Genomic DNA, 20,011 nt, shown 5'->3' on the forward strand with positions numbered 1-20,011 from the left:
CCAACTCTCATTTGGTTTGTAACTGCAGGCGATTTAGTTTAATCCCTTGGGAGCCTGAAGAGTTAGCTAACTTAGTTGCTTGTAGTAGCATTTTATTCACACTCCCTTAGAAATGACGAGGTATCACAGGCTGCGATAAGGAAGTGAAATGGTATGCGTGTAACTTAAGTTAGCTACACTACGGCTAATCTTAACTAACTTACGCAAAAAAACTATTTTATTACGAAACTTAAACTGTAAATTGTGGTTTAAACTAGGTGTAAGGGTGTTCTAGTGGTATACCATATGAGAAGTATTTCTGTGATTTTTACATAACTAACGCTAGTTTTTGTTATTTACAGGTCTGTTGCAGAGCTGCAAAAAGCTATGACTCACTCTATTTTCGTTCTTCTCTTTTTAAACATGCTTAATATTTGCGTCGTCATCTTCGCTGGATCTACGGTAAGCTAATTCGTAACAATACACGCAGAACTAAAGAGGGAAAATTGTTGCTGAAAGTGAATGTTGTTTCCTCAAGCTAGGTCCGTAGCCAAGATGTAATGATAAAATGTAGTATTACTAGAACCAAGGGGCCTTATAAGTTATTTTGGAATATCTTTCATCATTAAAGCACGTATTGTAAAAAATGTGCCCGATTTCTATACGCTGAATGTTTCAACTGAATGATGGGGTCAACTCGTCGGCTTTGACCAATGACAAATTTAAGCCATGAATATTAGTTTGTTTATTTTCGAGCCATAGATAATAAATTGGTTATCTTCTGTGGCAAAGCATCATTCTTGTTGTTGTTGCGGTCTTCAGTCCTGAGACTGGTTTGATGCAGCTCTCCATGCTACCCTACCCTGTGCAAGCTTCTTCATCTCCCAGTACTTACTGCAACCCACATCCTTCTGAATCTGCTTAGTGTATTCATCTCTTGGTCTCCCTCTCCGGTTTTTACCCTCCACACTGCCCTCCAATGCTAAATTTGTGATCCCTTGATGCCTCAGAACATGTCCTACCAACCGGTCCCTTCTTTTTGTCAAGTTGTGCCACATACTCCTCTTCTCCCCAATTCTATTCAATACTTCATCATTAATTACGTGATCTACCTATCTAATCTTCAGCATTCTTCTGTAGCACCACATTTCGGAAGCTTCTATCCTCTTCTTGTCCAAACTATTTATCGTCCATGTTTCACTTCCATACATGGCTACACTCCACACAAATACTTTCAGAAACGACTTCCTGACACTTAAATCTATACTCGATGTTAACAAATTTCTCTTCTTCAGAAACGCTTCCCTTGGCATTGCCAGTCTACATTTTATATCCTCTCTACTTCGACCATCATCAGTTATTTTGCTCCCCAAAGAGCAAAACTCCTTTACTACTTTAAGTGTCTCATTTCCTAATCTAATTCCCTCAGCATCACCCGACCTTATTCGACTACGTTCCATTATCCTCGTTTTGCTTTCGTTGATGTTCATCTTATATTCTCCTTTGAAGACACTGTTCATTCCGTTCAACGGCTCTTCCAAGTCCTTTGCCGTCCTTGACAGAATTACAATGTCATCGGCGAACCTCAAAGTTTTTATTTCTTCTCCATGGATTTTAAAACCTACTCCGAATTTTTCTTTTGTTTCCTTTACTGCTTGCTCAATATACAGATTGAATAACATCGGGGAGAGGATACAACCCTGTCTCACTCCCTTCCCAACCACCACTTCCCTTTCATGTCCCTCGACTCTTATAACTGCCATCTGGTTTCTGTACAAATTGTAAAAAGCCTTTCGCTCCCTGTATTTTACCCCTGCCACCTTTAGAATTTGAAACAGAGTTTTCCAGTCAACATTGTCAAAAGCTTTCTCTAAGTCTACAAATGCTAGAAACGTAGGTTTGCCTTTCCTTAATCTTTCTTCTAAGATAAGTTCGTAAAGTCAGTATTGCCTCACGTGTTCCAATATTTCTACGGAATCCAAACTGATCTTCCCCGAGGTCGGCTTCTACCAGTTTTTCCATTCGTCTGGAAAGAATTCGCGATAGTATTTTGCAGCTGTGACTTATTAAACTGATAGTTCGGTAATTTTCACATCCGTCAACTCCTGCTTTCTTTGGTATTGGAATTATTATATTCTTCTTGAAGTCTGAGGGTATTTCGCCTGACTCATACAATTTGCTCACCAGATGGTAGAGTTTTGTCAGGACTGGCTCTCCCAAGGCCATCAGTAGTTCCAATGGAATGTTGTCTACTCCCGGGGCCTTGTTTCGACTCAGGTCCTTCAGTGGTCTGTCAAACTCTTCATGCAGTATCGTCTCTCCCATTTCATCTTCATCTACATCCTCTTCCATTTCCATAATATTGTCCTCAAGTACATCGCCCTTGTATAGACCCTCTATATACTCCTTCCACCTTTCTGCTTTCCCTTCTTTGCTTAGAACTGGGTTTCCATCTGAGCTCTTGATATTCATAGAAGTGGCTCTCTTTTCTCCAAAGGTCTCTTTAATTTTCCTGTAGGGAGTATCTATCTTACCCCTCATGAGATAAGCCTCTACATCCTTACATTTGTCCTCTAGCCATCCCTGCTTAGCCATTTTGCACTTCCTATCGATCTCATTTTTGAGACGTTTGTATTCCTTTTTGCCTGCTTTATGTACTGCATTTTTATATTTTCTCCTTTCATCAATTAAGTTCGATATTTCTTCTGTTACCCAAGGAGTTATACCAGCCCTCGTCTTTTCACCTACTTGATCCTCTGCTGCCTTCACTACTTCATCCCTCAGAGCTACCTATTCTTCTTCTACTGTACTTTTTCCCCTCGTTCCTGTCAATTGTTCCCTTATGCTCTACCTGAAACTCTGTACAACCTCTGGTTCTTTCATTTTATCCAGGTCCCATCTCATTAAATTCCCACCTTTTTGAAGTTTCTTCAGTTTTAATCTACAGTTCATAACCAATAGATTGTGGTCAGAGTCCACATCTGCCCCTGGAAATGTCGTACAATTTAAAACCTGGTTCCTAAATCTCTGTCTTACCATTACATTATCTATCTGATACCTTCTAGTATCTCCAGGTTTCTTCCATGTATACAACCTTCTTTCATGATTCTTGAACCAAGTGTTAACTACGATTAAGTTATGCTCTGTGCAAAACTCTACCAGGCGGCTTCCTCTTTCATTTCTTCCCCCCCAATTCATATTCACCTACTATGTTTCCTTCTCTCCCTTTTCCTACTCTCGAATTCCAGTCACCCATGACTATTAAATTTTCGTCTCCCTTCACTACCTGAATAATTTCTTTTATCTCATCATAAATTTCTTCAATTTCTTCATCATCTGCAGAGCTAGTTGGCATATAAACTTGTACTACTGTAGTAGGCGTGGGCTTCGTGCCTATCTTGGCCACAATAATGCGTTCACTATGCTGTTTGTGGTAGCTTACCCGCACTCCTATTTTTTTATTCATTATTAAACCTACTCCTGCATTACCCCTATTTGATTTTGTGTTTTTAACTCTGTATTCACCTGACCAAAAGTCTTGTTCCTCCTGCCACCGAACTTCACTAATTCCCACTATATATAACTTTAACCTATCCATTTCCCTTTCTAATTTTCTAATCTACCTGCCCGGTTAAGGGATCTGACATTCCACGCTCCGATCCGTAGAACGCCAGTTTTCTTTTTGCTGATAACGACGTCCTCTTGAGTAGTCCCCGCCCGGAGATCCGAATGGGGGACTATTTTACCTCCGGAATATTTTACCCAAGAGGATGCCATCATCATTTATCCATACAGTAAAGCTGCATGCCCTCGGGAAAAATTACGGCCGTAGTTTGCCCTTGCTTTCAGCCGTTCGCAGTACCAGCACAGCAAGGCCGTTTTGGTTAATGTTGCAAGGCCAGGTCAGTCAATCATCCAGACTGTTGCCCCTGCAACTACTAAAACGGCTGCTGCCCCTCTTCAGGAACCACACGTTTGTCTGGCCTTTCAACAGATACCCCTCCGTTGTGGTTGCACCTACGGTACGGCTATCTGTATCGCTGAGGCACGCAAGCCTCCCCACCAACGGCAAGGTCCATGGTTCACGGGGAAGCAAAGCATCATAATCGTATATAAAAATAAATTAATGTACTATTAAGAAATAGATATTATGTACGCTTTTTGCCGCTTGTGGTAATTTTAAATTATTTGTGTACATGTTTTGAATTATACCTTTGTCTGATACTGAGTCGTTCCAGTTGCTGATCCCCCTGGAATTGGTTTGTATGCTGTACTACGTAGGCCAAATGAAGAATAGGATACTAGTACTAGTCAAGGCGAAAAACGTAACACGTAACACTGGCATCTTGTACCTCAACTGAACTACAGAGGTTGTATCCTATTCTTCAGTTGACCTATATAGGTCAACTGAAGTACAGATACAAACGTTACGTTTGTCCCTTTTCTTACCTTCGCTAGTACTATTATCCTAGACATCAGTTAATCTATGTAGGTCAACTGAAGTACTGGATACAAATTTTACTTGTATCGCATTTCTCGCCTTCGCCAGTACTAGTATCCTATTCTTCAGTTGACGTATGTGGGTCAAGGAAATAAATTTTGCGTTTGTTGCCTTTTTTGCCTTCGCTAGTGCTACTCCTATTCTTCATTTGACCTGTATAGGTCAACTAAAGTACACGATACGAATTTTATGTATGTCGAATTTTTAGCCTTAGCAAGTACTAGTATCCTACTCTTCAGTTGACCTATGTAGGTCATCTAAAGTGAAGGATACAAATTTTACGTTAGTTGCCTTTTTTTGCCTTCGCTAGTACTAGCATCCTATTTTTCAGCTGACTTATTTAGGTCAAATGAAGTACAGGCTACAAATTTTACTTTGTCGCTTTTTTCATTTTCGCTAGTACTAGTACCCTGTTCTTCAGTTGACCTGTATAGGTACAAGATACAAATTTTACGTATGTCGCATTTTTCGCCTGCACTAGTACTAGGATCCAGTTCTTCAGTTGACCTATGTAGATCAACGATTGTTGGCTTTTTTTTGCCTTCGCTACTACTAGTATCCTACTCTTCAGTTGGTACTAGCAACTAGCGAAAGTGAAAATCCGACATTGGTAAAATATGTACATATGTCAACTGAGGTACTCCAAGCCAGTGTTACGTATGCCGCTTTTTCTTGCTTTCGCTAGCACTGGTATCCAATCCTTCAGCTAACCTACGTAGGTCATCTGAAGAATAGGACACAAAGCTTTTGTACTATGAAAAAAAGTGATGTACGTAACATTACATCCGAAGTATGTATGTACGTAATGTATGTTCACGATTTTTTTTCTCTGTACTACATTTCTTTGTTTCTCAACCTTTGTAAGTAACCTGTTTATACGGGTTATTACGTTAAGAGTGGGAATGGAAATGCTTATTGATTGTGAAATTAACGTGAGAAGATTAGGGTCGCCACCGACTCTAACAGTACAACTAATCAGAGGTTTGGCCGAGTCGAAAAATAAATTAATTTGATCACAGACCAAAAACTCATAAAAATACGTACGTCGTGATATCGCTCGTAGGGGATGCGATGTAATTAATAGTATTTCCCGAGCGCTGTCCACGAGAATCAACCATTTAAAATAAAATAGAACATGCATAAACACTGTGCAGAAGATCAGCTCCCAGCAACACACCTGAAAATAAGACTTAATCTAAAGCATTTGTTTTAAAATAAAAGGGGAAACTAATCACTGGACCCGTGCGTAAGGAAACGCGTTGGATATGCTAACTGGGAAGCTACGAGGTGAGTGGCTTAGGTGCAAAAACGTAATCTCGGAATGCAAGAGAAAATTGTATATAAAATAATTTATTCCTAAGATATGGATGTGAGGCATGTACACAATTCCTGATAACATTAATTCCTAAAACATTAAAGAAAAGCAATCGATACATACACCGTTATAATCTACATATAAAATCACTGGTGTGAATCATTCATACAACTGCTGTTGCCTGATAATTGATCGCAATAACTCGTGAAACGGTACACGTTTCGCAGTACACCCGCTTGCCCACGTGGTTTGTGGAGACGCAATTTCTAGGTATCGTGGCCAAGTTGCAACAATATCACATCACACATCATGAACAGTTAACATTCTTTAAAACATACATGAGACCGAACAGTTAGTGATGACGGTAGCCTAACAAACTTTAATGTTCAACCACGTGGTCGGCTCCCCACGGACGAAAGATACATCAAGCAAGGAAGATTTACGAGAAGGCAAAGCTATTAATATTTAGAAAAATGAAAGCTTATACAGGCACAGCTGAAGGCAAACAGACATTCATACAGAAGCGAGTGCTCACTTCTTATCGACACCTTTGTGTTGCGCTCTTCCGGCGGATCCAAGTCTGCTATAGAAATTTACTAAAAGAAAAATCTGCCAAAGTTTTGCATTCCTTGCTACGACAAGGCAAAGCAATCTTTCAGAGTTGAAAAGGGAGACCCAAAAACTAACAGCTCTCTCCTCGCCAAGTAACAACGCGCCACGCGGTCAGTCTAACTCACCCTTCTTCGACTGGAGCACAGCTGTGGACGCTTCCTGTACCTGCGGCAGACTGCCTCCCTTTTTCATCTCCAGCCTCCTCCACGCTCCGCATGGCCCGGAAAACCCAAAGATGCCATTTCCGCCACCAACCTAACACAGGTGGATTTCTCACAATTAGCGCAAACCTCTTTGCCTACTTGACCACTACGAGAGTTGGCTATTCTGTAAAATTGCTGCTGAATCTGTATCACTATCGCAGACTTCCTGCAGCAGACTACGCCACCATCTAGCACTGTGACACACAACCACATTCATTCAATCACACCACTATGAGAGTTATGGGAAAAGATAAACAAGGAAAAAAAAGTGAAATGCTAGTGAAAATGGTCTACCGGACTAATGAAAGTTGGCCACAGGACCCTTTCACCTTCATCTATGCTTTTTAATCTTTGCAGTGCCTTATCTGTGGTAACTTGTGAAGTAATTGGTCAAAGCCGACGGGGTGTATCCCGTTCTTCAGTGTTCCCCATTAAACTCTCGCTAATCGAGCTCTCAGTAGTTCGGCCTCTCAATAATCCTACCCATATCTGGCCTCTAAAGCTTCAATCAGAAACGAAGCGCACAACAATAAATCACCGTGTGCAACAATATTGTTCGTTAATTACAACACTAAACAATGCTGTACATTCCTGGAGGAGGAGAAAATAATGAAGAACAAATTACTAAGTAGCTGAATGGGGAAAACTGTAAGTTAGATCGAATTTTAACAGATGAAGAAATAATCGAAAGTGTGCAAGAAAGTAATGATGACAGAGAGGGAAAATAGGAGGAGAAAACATGAAGGTTTCCCACACTGCTGGTGCTGAAGCTGCAGACACAGACATCTTCCTGTAGAACATTACGCAGCAACCAGATACGTGCGGTACTGATGTAATGCTTGTGTAGCTGTTGTATGCCGACGCCGCGTAGCCTATCATCATTGCGACAACTAAAAATTTCGGGACATGTTTCATAGTGAGCGATACTACTATTTACACATTCAAGAACCTCGTTTTCTATGAAAATAAATGTATCTTAGGATTTAATAAAATATAGCCGCTATGTGTTTATATTAACTGCCAGACATTCTCAATTTTCCGCTACTTCCGCTAATCCGGCACCCATATCTGTAAGAAATGCCCGGAATAGCGACAGTGAAGATCGCGATTACACTATCAACTTGACGCAAAATCGCTACGGTCGCAGGTTCGAATCCTACCTCGGGCATGGATGTGTGTGGTGTCCTTAGGTTAGTTAGGTTTAAATAATTCTAAGTTCTAGGGGACTGATGACCTGAGAAGTTAAGTCCTATAGTGCTCAGAGCCATTTGTACCATTTTTTGACGCAAAATACAGCTTCATTTAAATGGTCATTAAGCAAGAATTTAAGTCAAATTGCTATTTTCGAATAATTTTTTCTGCGATTGGGACTTAGTTTTATCTTAAGGCACATTCTTTTCAAGTGTGAATAGTTTTGGTTTGATGAAGTAAGTTTAGCTTTTTGAATAATAGTTTATCAAACTTCTCTTGGAAAAGGGTATTGATAGCATCCCTCATACAATGAAATATTCACCTATTTGGATACTCGTACTTGCAAAACATCCTGTACTGGTATCTTAAAACACAAAATGTTTGTAGTTATTAACGTTACGTAGGACATCACTTGATGAACACTTGCTGCTTACATAATGTTGATCACCATCTAAAAGTGATATGATATTAATCACATGTCATTGACATATGTTTGCAAATATCCGAGGGAATGAAGGAAGATACGGATATAACGTCCCGTCGACAACGAGATCATTAGAGCACAAGCCAGGATTCAGGAAGGATGTGGAAAGTCTACGCTCTTCTCAGAGAAACCATCCCAAGATTTTCCTTAAGCGACTTAGGAAAATAAATATAGCTGGGTGGCGGGACGATAATTTGAAACGTCATCCTACCGAATGCAAATATAATGTCTTCCCAGTGCGCCGCCCCACTGGTCTCGAGCTCTTCAATGGGAGGAGGCCATCACTAAAAATTTAGACAATTGAAACGCTTCAGCCGCGACTAGTACACCAAATAAGTTGCTTGTGTATCTATTCTAACATTAGAAACAGGATAAATTCAGCTTAATGCAAGGCCCCAGTGATCCGTGGGTTACAGAAGAACAACAGCGAGATTGCTCAAACTGATTTGTCACATGTTGAGAATCGCATTCGTTTACTGTAGTTGGCTTCTCTTCAGCGGCCAACTCCTCAGCCGCCTCTAAATTATAGTTGCCAAATGCACCTAAGAAATCACTGTTTGTCCCAGGAACTGGCGCTATAATAAATTTTATTCTTCATAGCACTAGAGAGCCTCAAGTCTTTGTGCTGGATGAGGCACTGGGATGGGATTGACGGCCGAGGGTGTCTCAGAGGTGTTCTATGGAGAACAGATCTGAGGATCTTGCTGGTCGCGGGAGTACATCGGAAACACGCAGGCTGTTTGCAGAGACACGGGCCATGGGTGAAGGAACACTGCCCTGTTGAAAAATGACGCCAATATACTATTGCATTAGAAGTAATATATGAGGATGCAGGATGTCCGTGACGTATTGTGGTGTCATCAGAGTTTGCCGTCACACCAGATGGATCTCCACACCACGACGCCAGGAATAACACTTCCGTGCTTCTCCAAAACACTGGAAGAATAAGACCCCTTCCCACGTCGCCGCCATACTCGCCGTCAATGGTTATCTGGGATAGTGCAGAACCGCGATTCTTCGCTGAATACATTTTAATGCCGTTCAGCAGAAACCCACGCTTACCGATGACGGCACAACTTCAAACACAGCCGGCTATGTTATGGTGTTAACGGCTGCCGACGCCTGTGACGGTAATTCGTTACTGTGGCTGCTGGTAGTCTCCGACCAATTGTGCGGGATGCCACAGAATGTTCTAGGGAGTCCATTGCTTGTTCTCGGGTGGCAGGTGAAGATGTCAAGCGGTTACGATTTTCTTGGTGTACAGTACGGCGCTTCTCCATTCTACTGCTCAGACGTGGTCGAGCAGAACTTTGGCGGCGAGAATGCCTGTGCTCACTTTTTTATGCAGACCTACGTTGGGCCATTGTCACATCCGAATGCCGCAGAAATCTGGTATTGCACGATTCGCCCAGCGGCCAAATGGAGACCCACAATGAAGTCTGTTTTCAAACTGTCGAATACTAATAACGCTGTCTCTCACCAGTGTGTAGCATCTCTATGTCCTCCACAGTGATCACTCAACATCTGATGTTGTTCAAGCCCCCTTATATATCGCACCAGGCCTGGAAACAACACTAGAAAACAACACTAAAATGAAAAATACTAATATACGCTGGTGTTTGTTCCGTATCACAGAAAATAACGACAGAAATCATTTCCACACGCACCGATAGTGTGAACGTGTACGAAGTTACATAGGCATTCGAACACGTCTTCTAGTTTGTCTCTATAAGGCAGTGCAGATCTACCAATGTATCAGTCAATACTCTACTGAAATCTGTCTTCATTTCTTCTAGACGACGTTCTTCGACGTGTTAGAATTATATATTAACACTTTCAGCTGCTGACAGGCGTTGATATATATCAACGGGGACTGGTGAAAACGTGTGCCCCGAGCGGGACTCGAACCCGGGATCTCCTGCTTGCATGGCAGACGCTCTATCCATCTTTTTTTCGATATAGTTCGTTGCCTTTGGTCTGGGTGGACATCACAAGTCATCCGTTCAAGTTGATTATTGATTCTTTGACTTAGTTTCTATTTTATTACAGAGAGCACGCAGCCCTCTGACCGAACACGCTGAGCTACCGTGCCGGCAATACACTACCAACTGTGCTATACGTTCAATATCCATCTGAGCCACCAAAGGTACAGAGGGTAGTGCGACTGCAGGGACTACCTCGCGCACGTCTCCAGCGAGACCCACATTCTCACCTTATATGTCCACACACTAGATTCGTAGTGTCCCTACCCAATACACTCATTACTCGTGGAAGATATTATTACCAAGTTCCGTAAGAGTTCGGGTAATATGTGTGCATCCGCTCAGAAGACGAAGGTCATGGCCGGTATTGCCAGAACTATATACTTATATGGATATGGTGTCTGTTCTTTCGGACATGCATATACTCTTCGACGTGTAGTTTATTGTTGTGACTTACAACACTCTTCAGCACTCTTCTAAAATTAAAAAAATTCACGGATATAATCACATTTGGGGATGGAGTTAGACGGGAGTTTTCGAGAATGTCTTGCACAGACGAAATGCAGTCGTTCCACGGTCCGCTTTCGGGTGCTCAGTCCCATTCCATTTATACACACGATATTTCGAGTACCGAAACAGTCGTCCTCTTTAGGTGCTGCGTTCTCTGATGTTGCTCCAGGCAATCTGATTGGTGTCCACGCAGCGAGCAGGCGTAACACAGAACACAATGAAAATGTCGTCTGCAAAAATGAAAGTAACAACTAGGATGAGTGCGAGAAAGTACGCTATAACACAGTCACGCCGAGAAAAGCTGAGGGGTCCCATGCAGTAGCTCCATCCGTGAGATGTTGCTAGTGGTGTTCCAATGATTTAGGCTGGCAGGGACTTATCTTCCACCACAAAACTGAGAGGGAATTCTATAGCATCAGTACCATAACTGTTATACGTCCGAATTTGATGAGTGCTATCTTCTAAAACCCGTTACCACTAGTTTAAATACAATTCTTGTGGAGTTGATGCTTTTACTGTTGTAAATGAAGAACCTCAGACTTTTATATTGACGTCCACATCTGTACTCCACACGTCACACGCCACTGTGTGTGGTGGAGGGTACTTCTGCTACGACTGTAATTCCCTCCCTTCTTACCAGCTCCATTTGCAAATGGCGCATGGGAAGGATCAATATACCGCCAAATGGTGATGGACCCGCAACTCGAGTCAGTTGAAGGAGGAGAAGAGCTAAGAGGAAGAGGCGGTTAAAATAATGGCAAAAGACAGTGTGTGTCAATCAGTGAGCAGTTACGGTGGACTGAGGTGGTGTTCTGCATTACAACACGGCCCACAGCCAACATCTCAATAACTTCACTCGAAAAAGAATCATCGGAAAACTAGAAGAAGGACGAAGTATGATGAGTGCAGCATTGGACTTTAGTATTGCTCCCAGCATTGCTTCACGTGCATGGGGAGGGTTCTGAACCCACGCACTGCTGTCCAAAAGAGAGGAGGCGTTCGACCACAGTCAACTACAGCAGCAGATGACCGCTACAGAGTGCAACAGGCAAGAAGGAACTCAAACAGCGGGTGCAATTGCAGCCCATTGTCCGCCCCCTGTAGCTGAGTGGTTGCCGGCACGGTAGGTCAGCGTGTTCGGTCATAGGGCTGCTCGCCCTCTGTAATAAAAAACTGATGTCTTGTGACGTCCGCCCCGACCAAACGCAACGAACAATACCGAACAAAATGCAAAAAGAAAAAAAAATTGGTCAGCGCGACAAACTGTCAATCCTAAGGCTGGGTCGGAGATTTTCTCCGCTCAGGGACTGGGTGTTGTGTTGTCCTGATCATCATCATTTCATCCCCATCGACGCGCAAGTCGCCGAAGAGGCGTCAAATCGAAAAACTTGCACCAGGCGAGCGGTCTACCCGACGGGAGGCCCTCGTCACACGACATTATTATTTATTATTGCAGCCCATTTAACAGGACTAATAGGCACGCAATTTGAGGCTCCAGAGTAGCACGGTGACTACATGGAGATAGTCTCTTCTACCAACGACCAGCATATTGTGTTCTGTTCACAACCACACATGGGCGGTATCGTTTGCTATTGTGCCAGGAGCACAAGGACTGGACCAACGAGGAGTGGAGTCGCTTGCTCTTCTCGGACGAGAATAGATTCTGAGTAGTGACACTGGACGTACCATTATACGGCGAGAGATGGAAACACTTAACATGCCCAGGAACGCTGTCGAATATGACCGTTGTGGTTGTCCAGGTGTTATGGTGTGGAGAGGCCTAATGTTGCATGATCGTACTAACCTCCAGATCTTTGAATACGTTACACTCACCGATCAGCGTTGTTGTGACACTGTACTCCTTCCCCATGTGCGTCTTTCAGAGTTGCATTCGGACCTGACTTCATTGTGGATGACATTGCGCGCCTGCATTGACAGCGCTTGTGGAGAAACTCTTAGAACGCGAGTATATTCGGCGAAATCAACTGGCTTGCCCTTCCTCGCGACTTAAATCAAGTCGAGCGTTGGCGAGACGTATTCCAGAATGTTCACATGCACCATCGGCTATCCAGCAGATGTCAATCGCATGAGTGGAGGAATGGAACGCCCTACCACAAGAACTCTTTTCTGTTCTTGGTGAACGCACATCCTACTAAGAGCCCTCTCCCACCTTTTCTAATGCCCAGAGACCCTCGTAAATCACGGTGACTTCGGGGTAATTATTGTATCTGAATAAAAATGTCATTTCTGTTCCTCTCGTTGCGCCTGTCATTCAGTTACCTCCTACACTGTACTTAGGAGTTCTCTCTGTATACGGTCAAAGTTTCATAGAGCTATGTTACTTGGCAGTGACACATTTTTCGAAAGTTACTTTCGACCTCAACCTCTGCACACCACTGTATACTGCCCAACACTTCTTGAAACGTACACTCTTAGTATTTCATCAGTTAACCCCTCTGTGATGCACTCCTTGGATAAATCAGATTTACTTACGATTCTTTGAATTAATCTCTTGCATCTGCATTTTCTAGATTATACGAGGGTTGAAACTTAAATAGTGGCAAGTACTTATTCACAACCGATAAAAAAGAGTTACATGTTTGTACCTGTTACTGTCCTTCAAAGTAGTCACCAGCGATGTGTAGAACCTGTTGCCAGAGATATGGAAGGCCTATTATACAGCTAGCATAGCCCGTTCTGTTGATGGTGCGAATGGAGAGGTCTACTGCCTGTTGAACCTCTGGAACAGTTCTGAAGCCAATTCCTTCATATTCGGAATCAAATCAAAGTCACAAAGTCCATGGAGTATGGTGGGTGGTACAGTACTTCTCAGTCCCATCGACCGAACAGAGCAGCCACAGCTGTATGCGCCCGCGCATTGTCGTGCAAAATGATGGGTGGGTTGCGCAGAAAGTGTCGCTGCTTCTTTCGTAAAGCTGGTCGCAGGTGATGATCCAAAAACGAATAGTAATACTGTGCATTGACGGTCTGCCGTGGAGGAACGTAATGCGTTAGGATAACACCGTCACAGCCTTACACGAGAACCACCATAACTTTGGACCACTCCATTCGCACCATCAACAGAACAGGCTCTTCCACATCGCTGGCAACGGGTTCTGCACGAAGCTGGTGACTACTCTGAAGGACAGTAACAGGTGCAAACATGTAACTCTTTTGTATCGGTTGTGAATAAATAGTTGCCACTATTTATGTTCCAACCCTCGTTTTTTTATGTACAGCGGCTGGGAAAAATACAGAAACGCCTAAAACACAACGCATTGGCATGTCTAATACGGCTATCAATCGAAATATCTTCGAGTCGTCTGGGAATGGATAAATACAGATTCTGTATGATTTCCATGCAATACTATATAATTCTTCGTGCAAAATAGTGGCAAGTCCAAGTAACGATGATGGAGGTGGACGCCGATCACGCATCTTTCTCCCCAAAATAGGCCACAAAGGCTCAATAATACTGAGACCTGGCAACTATGATGGCCAGGTGTGGTGCGACAATTCATCCTCGTGCTCACAAAACGAGCCCTGGACGATGCGAGCTTTGCGAACAGGGACTCCTTCGCCTTGGAACACTACATCACCATTAGGGACAGTTCTGATCAGACTAAATCGTCACGTAATCCTTGGCAGTAATATAACCTTGCAGAATAACCATAGGCTCATGGAAAAACCACGTTATGGCTGCCTAAATCATCACCGAATACACGCCATGTTTCACTGTTCGGATATAATCCAGGCCAGAAGTTAGAAACACTGTGAAACAAGACGCTTCCGAACGAATGACATTCTCCCTTTACTCCAAAGTCCAGGTCTTGTAGCTTCGTCCCCATGTTTTTCTGTTACGGGAATTTGCAACACTGATGACTAGTTTTGCACTTCCACTTCGCCTTGCAAGTCCCTGCATATGGAGCTCCCTTCGTATTGTTTTGGTTCCGACAGGGTTCGCGGGATCGACATTAAGTTCTGCAATGACTTTTGGACCTGTCGTCCTCTTATTTTTCGTCACAATCTTCTTCAGTGTCCATCTGTCACTGTTACTCCACACGTGCATTTGTCTGCGTTGTGGCGTAGCAGATCATGTTGTTCCACTTCCCCTGTACGCAGTATATATTTTAGAAATAGTGCCTCTTGAAACACCAGACACTTCGGCTTCCTTGGTTACCGAAGCACTGATCATACGAGATTCAGTACTTTGCCCACGTTCGAAATGCACTCACAGCTACACAGAACAATAATCTGAGTGCGACTGACACTTGGAACGTATTGAGGTCATTGGACAGGTGCCGTTCGGTATCACATACAAGAGCGGAACCTGTAGGCTTGACTAGCCTCTGTATGTATGTGAAAGCATGCATTTCTGGCGTATTTACATATATTTTTCCAACCCCAATAGGCATTGCACTTTAGGTCACTCCTGTCGGTTACTCTGAGGTGTTTTTACAGTTGTTACTTTTTTACCAGTAATTTGTTATCAGTAGTGTAAAGGATTTCTTCGATTATTTATACACGATTTGTTACGTTTATTTACGTTAAGGATGAACTGCCTGACCCTGCAGGAAAAGTCGATCCTCTGCAAGTCTTCGTGAATTTTACTGCAGATTCTTCGTATTTATACGTGTACACAACAGCATCATCCGCGAACAACATCGCGTAATCTCCGACTTTATCCACTGGATCATATTTTGTACACTATCTGATCGGAAATATCCATACACCCCTCTCTAACGCGGAATTGACCACTAGATGTCACAAGAGGCGGATCGCATAAAAGGAGGCAGAGAGTGTTCCGTTGTCAATGAAGAAGCAGTAGTAGCAGCATGGACAGGTCACGATAGCTGTCAGTTCGAGCGTGGACTAATCGTGAGTCCAATCACTAGGGACAGACAATTTCGCGCGAATAATAACATCTACATCTACATCTACATCTATACTCCGCGAGCCACCTTACTGTGTGTGGCGGAGGGTACTTATTGTACCACTATCTGATCCCCCCTTCCCTGTTCCATTCACGAATTGTGCGTGGGAAGAACGACTGCTTGTAAGTCTCCGTATTTGCTCTAATTTCTCGGATCTTTTCGTTGTGATCATTACGCGAGATATATGTGGGCGGTAGTAATATGTTGCCCATCTCTTCCCGGAATGTGCTCTCTCGTAATTTCGATAATAAACCTCTCCGTATTGCGTAACGCCTTTCTTGAAGTGTCCGCCACTGGAGCTTGTTCAGCATCTCCGTAACGCTCTCGCGCTGACTAAATGTCCCCATGACGAATCGCGCTGCTTTTCGCTGGATCATGTCTATCTCTTCTATTAATCCAACCTGGTAAGGGTCCCATACTGATGAGCAATACTCAAGAATCGGACGAACAAGCGTTTTGTAAGCTACTTCTTTCGTCGATGAGTCACATTTTCTTAGAATTCTTCCTATGAATCTCAACCTGGCGCCTGCTTTTCCCACTATTTGTTTTATGTGATCATTCCACTTCAGATCGCTCCGGATAGTAACTCCTAAGTATTTTACGGTCGTTACCGCTTCCAATGATTTACCACCTATGGCATAATCGTACTGGAATGGATTTCTGCCCCTATGTATGCGCATTATATTACATTTATCTACGTTTAGGGAAAGCTGCCAGCTGTCGCACCATGCATTAATCCTCTGCAGGTCTTCCTGGAGTACGTACGAGTCTTCTGATGTTGCTGCTTTCTTGTAGACAACCGTGTCATCTGCAAATAGCCTCACGGAGCTACCGATGTTGTCAACTAAGTCATTTATGTATATTGTAAACAATAAAGGTCCTATCACGCTTCCTTGCGGTACTCCCGAAATTACCTCTACATCTGCAGATTTTGAACCGTTAAGAATGACATGTTGTGTTCTTTCTTCTAGGAAATCCTGAATCCAATCACAAACCTGGTCCGATATTCCGTAAGCTCGTATTTTTTTCACTAAACGTAAGTGCGGAACCGTATCAAATGCCTTCCTGAAGTCCAGGAATACGGCATCAATCTGCTCGCCAGTGTCTACGGCACTGTGAATTTCTTGGGCAAATAGGGCGAGCTGAGTTTCACATGATCTCTGTTTGCGGAATCCATGTTGGTTATGATGAAGGAGATTTGTATTATCTAAGAACGTCATAATACGAGAACACAAAACATGTTCCATTATTCTACAACAGATTGACGTAAGCGAAAAAGGCCTATAATTATTCGCATCTGATTTATGACACTTCTTGAAAATGGGAACGACCTGCGCTTTCTTCCAGTCGCTAGGTACTTTACGTTCTTCCAGCGATCTACGATAAATTGCTGATAGAAAGGGGGCAAGTTCTTTAGCATAATCACTGTAGAATCTTAAGGGTATCTCGTCTGGTCCGGATGCTTTTCCGCTACTAAGTGATAGCAGTTGTTTTTCAATTCCGATATCGTTTATTTCAATATTTTCCATTTTGGCGTCCGTGCGACGGCTGAAGTCAGGGACCGTGTTACGATTTTCCGCAGTGAAACAGTTTCGGAACACTGAATTCAGTATTTCTGCCTTTCTTCGGTCGTCCTCTGTTTCGATGCCATCGTGGTCAACGAGTGACTGAATAGGGGATTTAGATCCGCTTACCGATTTTACATATGACCAAAACTTTTTAGGGTTCTTGTTTAGATTGTTTGCCAATGTTTTATGTTCGAATTCGTTGAATGCTTCTCTCATTGCTCTCTTTACGCTCTTTTTCGCTTCGTTCAGCTTTTCCTTATCAGCTATGATTCGACTACTCTTAAACCTATGATGAAGCTTTCTTTGTTTCCGTAGTACCTTTCGTACATGATTGTTATACCACGGTGGATCTTTCCCCTCGCTTTGGACCTTAGTCGGTACGAACTTATCTAAGGCGTACTGGACGATGTTTCTGAATTTTTTCCATTTTTGTTCCACATCCTCTTCCTCAGAAATGAACGTTTGATGGTGGTCACTCAGATATTCTGCGATTTGTGCCCTATCACTCTTGTTAAGCAAATATATTTTCCTTCCTTTCTTGGCATTTCTTATTACACTTGTAGTCATTGATGCAACCACTGACTTATGATCACTGATACCCTCTTCTACATTCACGGAGTCGAAAAGTTCCGGTCTATTTGTTGCTATGAGGTCTAAAACGTTAGCTTCACGAGTTGGTTCTCTAACTATCTGCTCGAAGTAATTCTCGGACAAGGCAGTCAGGATAATGTCACAAGAGTCTCTGTCCCTGGCTCCAGTTCTGATTGTGTGACTATCCCATTCTATACCTGGTAGATTGAAGTCTCCCCCTATTACAATAGTATGATCACGAAACTTCTTCACGACGTTCTGCAGGTTCTCTCTGAGGCGCTCAACTACTACGGTTGCTGATGCAGGTGGTCTATAGAAGCATCCGACTATCATATCTGACCCACCTTTGATACTTAACTTAACCCAGATTATTTCACATTCGCATTCGCTAATAACTTCACTGGATATTATTGAATTCTTTACTGCTATAAATACTCCTCCACTATTGGCGTTTATCCTATCCTTGCGGTATATATTCCATTCTGTGTCTAGGATTTCGTTACTGTTCACTTCCGGTTTTAACCAACTTTCCGTTCCTAATACTATATGCGCACTATTTCCTTCAATAAGAGATACTAATTCAGGAACCTTGCCCTGGATACTCCTGCAGTTTACCAATATTACGTTAACTTTTCCTGTTTTTGGTCTCTGAGGACGGACGTTCTTTATCAACGATGATAATGTCCTCTCTGGTAAGCCGTCAGGTATTTTATCGTTTCGCCCAAGGGGGGGGTCCCTCTAACCTAAAAAACCCCCGTGTGCACGCCACACGTACTCTGCTACCCTAGTAGCTGCTTCCGGTGTGTAGTGCACGCCTGACCTGTCTAGGGGGGCCCTACAGTTCTCCACCCAATAACGGAGGTCGATGAATTTGCAACCATTATAGTCGCAGAGTCGTCTGAGCCTCTGGTTTAGACCCTCCACACGGCTCCAAACCAGAGGACCGCGATCGACTCTGGGCACTATGCTGCAGATATTAAGCTCAGCTTGCACTCCGCGTGCGATGCTGGTTGTCTTCACCAAATCAGCCAGCCGCCGGAAGGAACCAAGGATGGCCTCAGAACCCAAGCGGCAGGCGTCATTCGTTCCGACATGTGCTACTATCTGCAGCCGGTCACACCCAGTGCGTTCAATAGCTGCCGGAAGAGCCTCCTCCACATTACGGACGAGACCCCCCGGCAAGCACACCGAGTGCACACTGGCATTCTTCCCCGACCTACCCGCTATTTTCCTGAGGGGCTCCATAACCCGCCTAACGTTGGAGCTCCCTATAACTAATAAGCCCGCCCTCTGTGACTGTCGGGACCTTGCCGGAGAATCGGCCACTGGCCCAACAGGCGAGGCATCCTGCGGTGGCTCGGAAACGATGTCATCACCACTAGGAAAGACCCCGGACCTGTTGGAAAGGGGTAAGGCAGCTGCCACGCGGCCAGATCCCACCTTCGCCTTTCGGCCAGGCACGCGCGAGCCCACCACTGTCCGCCATTCACCCTGGAGTGATGGCTGACCGGTAAGATGCTCACTGCCGGAAGACGCAGCGACATCAGGGGTTCCATGTGATTCCAAGGCCACTGAAGTAGGCATAGGTCTCACCACAGTTGCCCCAACGCCACTACGAGCCGACGCCTGCGCCTCGAGCTCGATGAGCCTAACAGACAAAGCCTCCACCTGCCCCCGAAGAGTGGCCAATTCTCCTTGCGTCCGCTCACAACAACCACAGTCCCTACACATGACTATGTTTACCCTACTCTATACGGTGACAAATTCCCAAGATAATCTTCTGATGAGCTACTCTGATAATCAAGAAACACTCACTGAAATACGAGACGCGAAAACTACGCTAGGTTTTCCCAGAAAAACTATTTAAAAGCTAAGCGCAGCAAATAAGTACAAAAACGCTTTATACAAACAGTACTCGCTGCTGCTGGTGCTCTCGCTCTGGCTGTCACAAGACAACTGCTGATTCAAGTGACTAGTGGCTAACGGCCGCGAAACAAACAAAAGACGGTTTTAGGGCGCTTTCTGTTCTAAACGATCAAGAAAACACTAAGAAATCTAACACGAAAACTACGTAAAGTTTTATCAAGAACTGTTAGTTACTATGCAGAGCAGATAAACACAAATAGAATCCCTTCCTTAGT

At 43.6% G+C, this 20,011-nt stretch overlaps 1 protein-coding gene across 1 annotated transcript in view; it reads left to right on the forward strand.

The window, feature by feature from the left end:
- LOC124804612 (odorant receptor 43a-like) overlaps positions 1 to 20,011 on the forward strand; it is a 68,646-nt gene that overhangs the window by 9,673 nt on the left and 38,962 nt on the right. Inside the window, exon 2 of the mRNA XM_047264810.1 lies at positions 342 to 441. Coding sequence (XP_047120766.1) covers positions 342 to 441 — 100 coding nt within the window. The remainder of the gene's footprint in view (positions 1 to 341; positions 442 to 20,011) is intronic.

This window comes from Schistocerca piceifrons, chromosome 7 (genome assembly GCF_021461385.2).
Source record: "Schistocerca piceifrons isolate TAMUIC-IGC-003096 chromosome 7, iqSchPice1.1, whole genome shotgun sequence".
NCBI lineage: Eukaryota > Metazoa > Arthropoda > Insecta > Orthoptera > Acrididae > Schistocerca > Schistocerca piceifrons.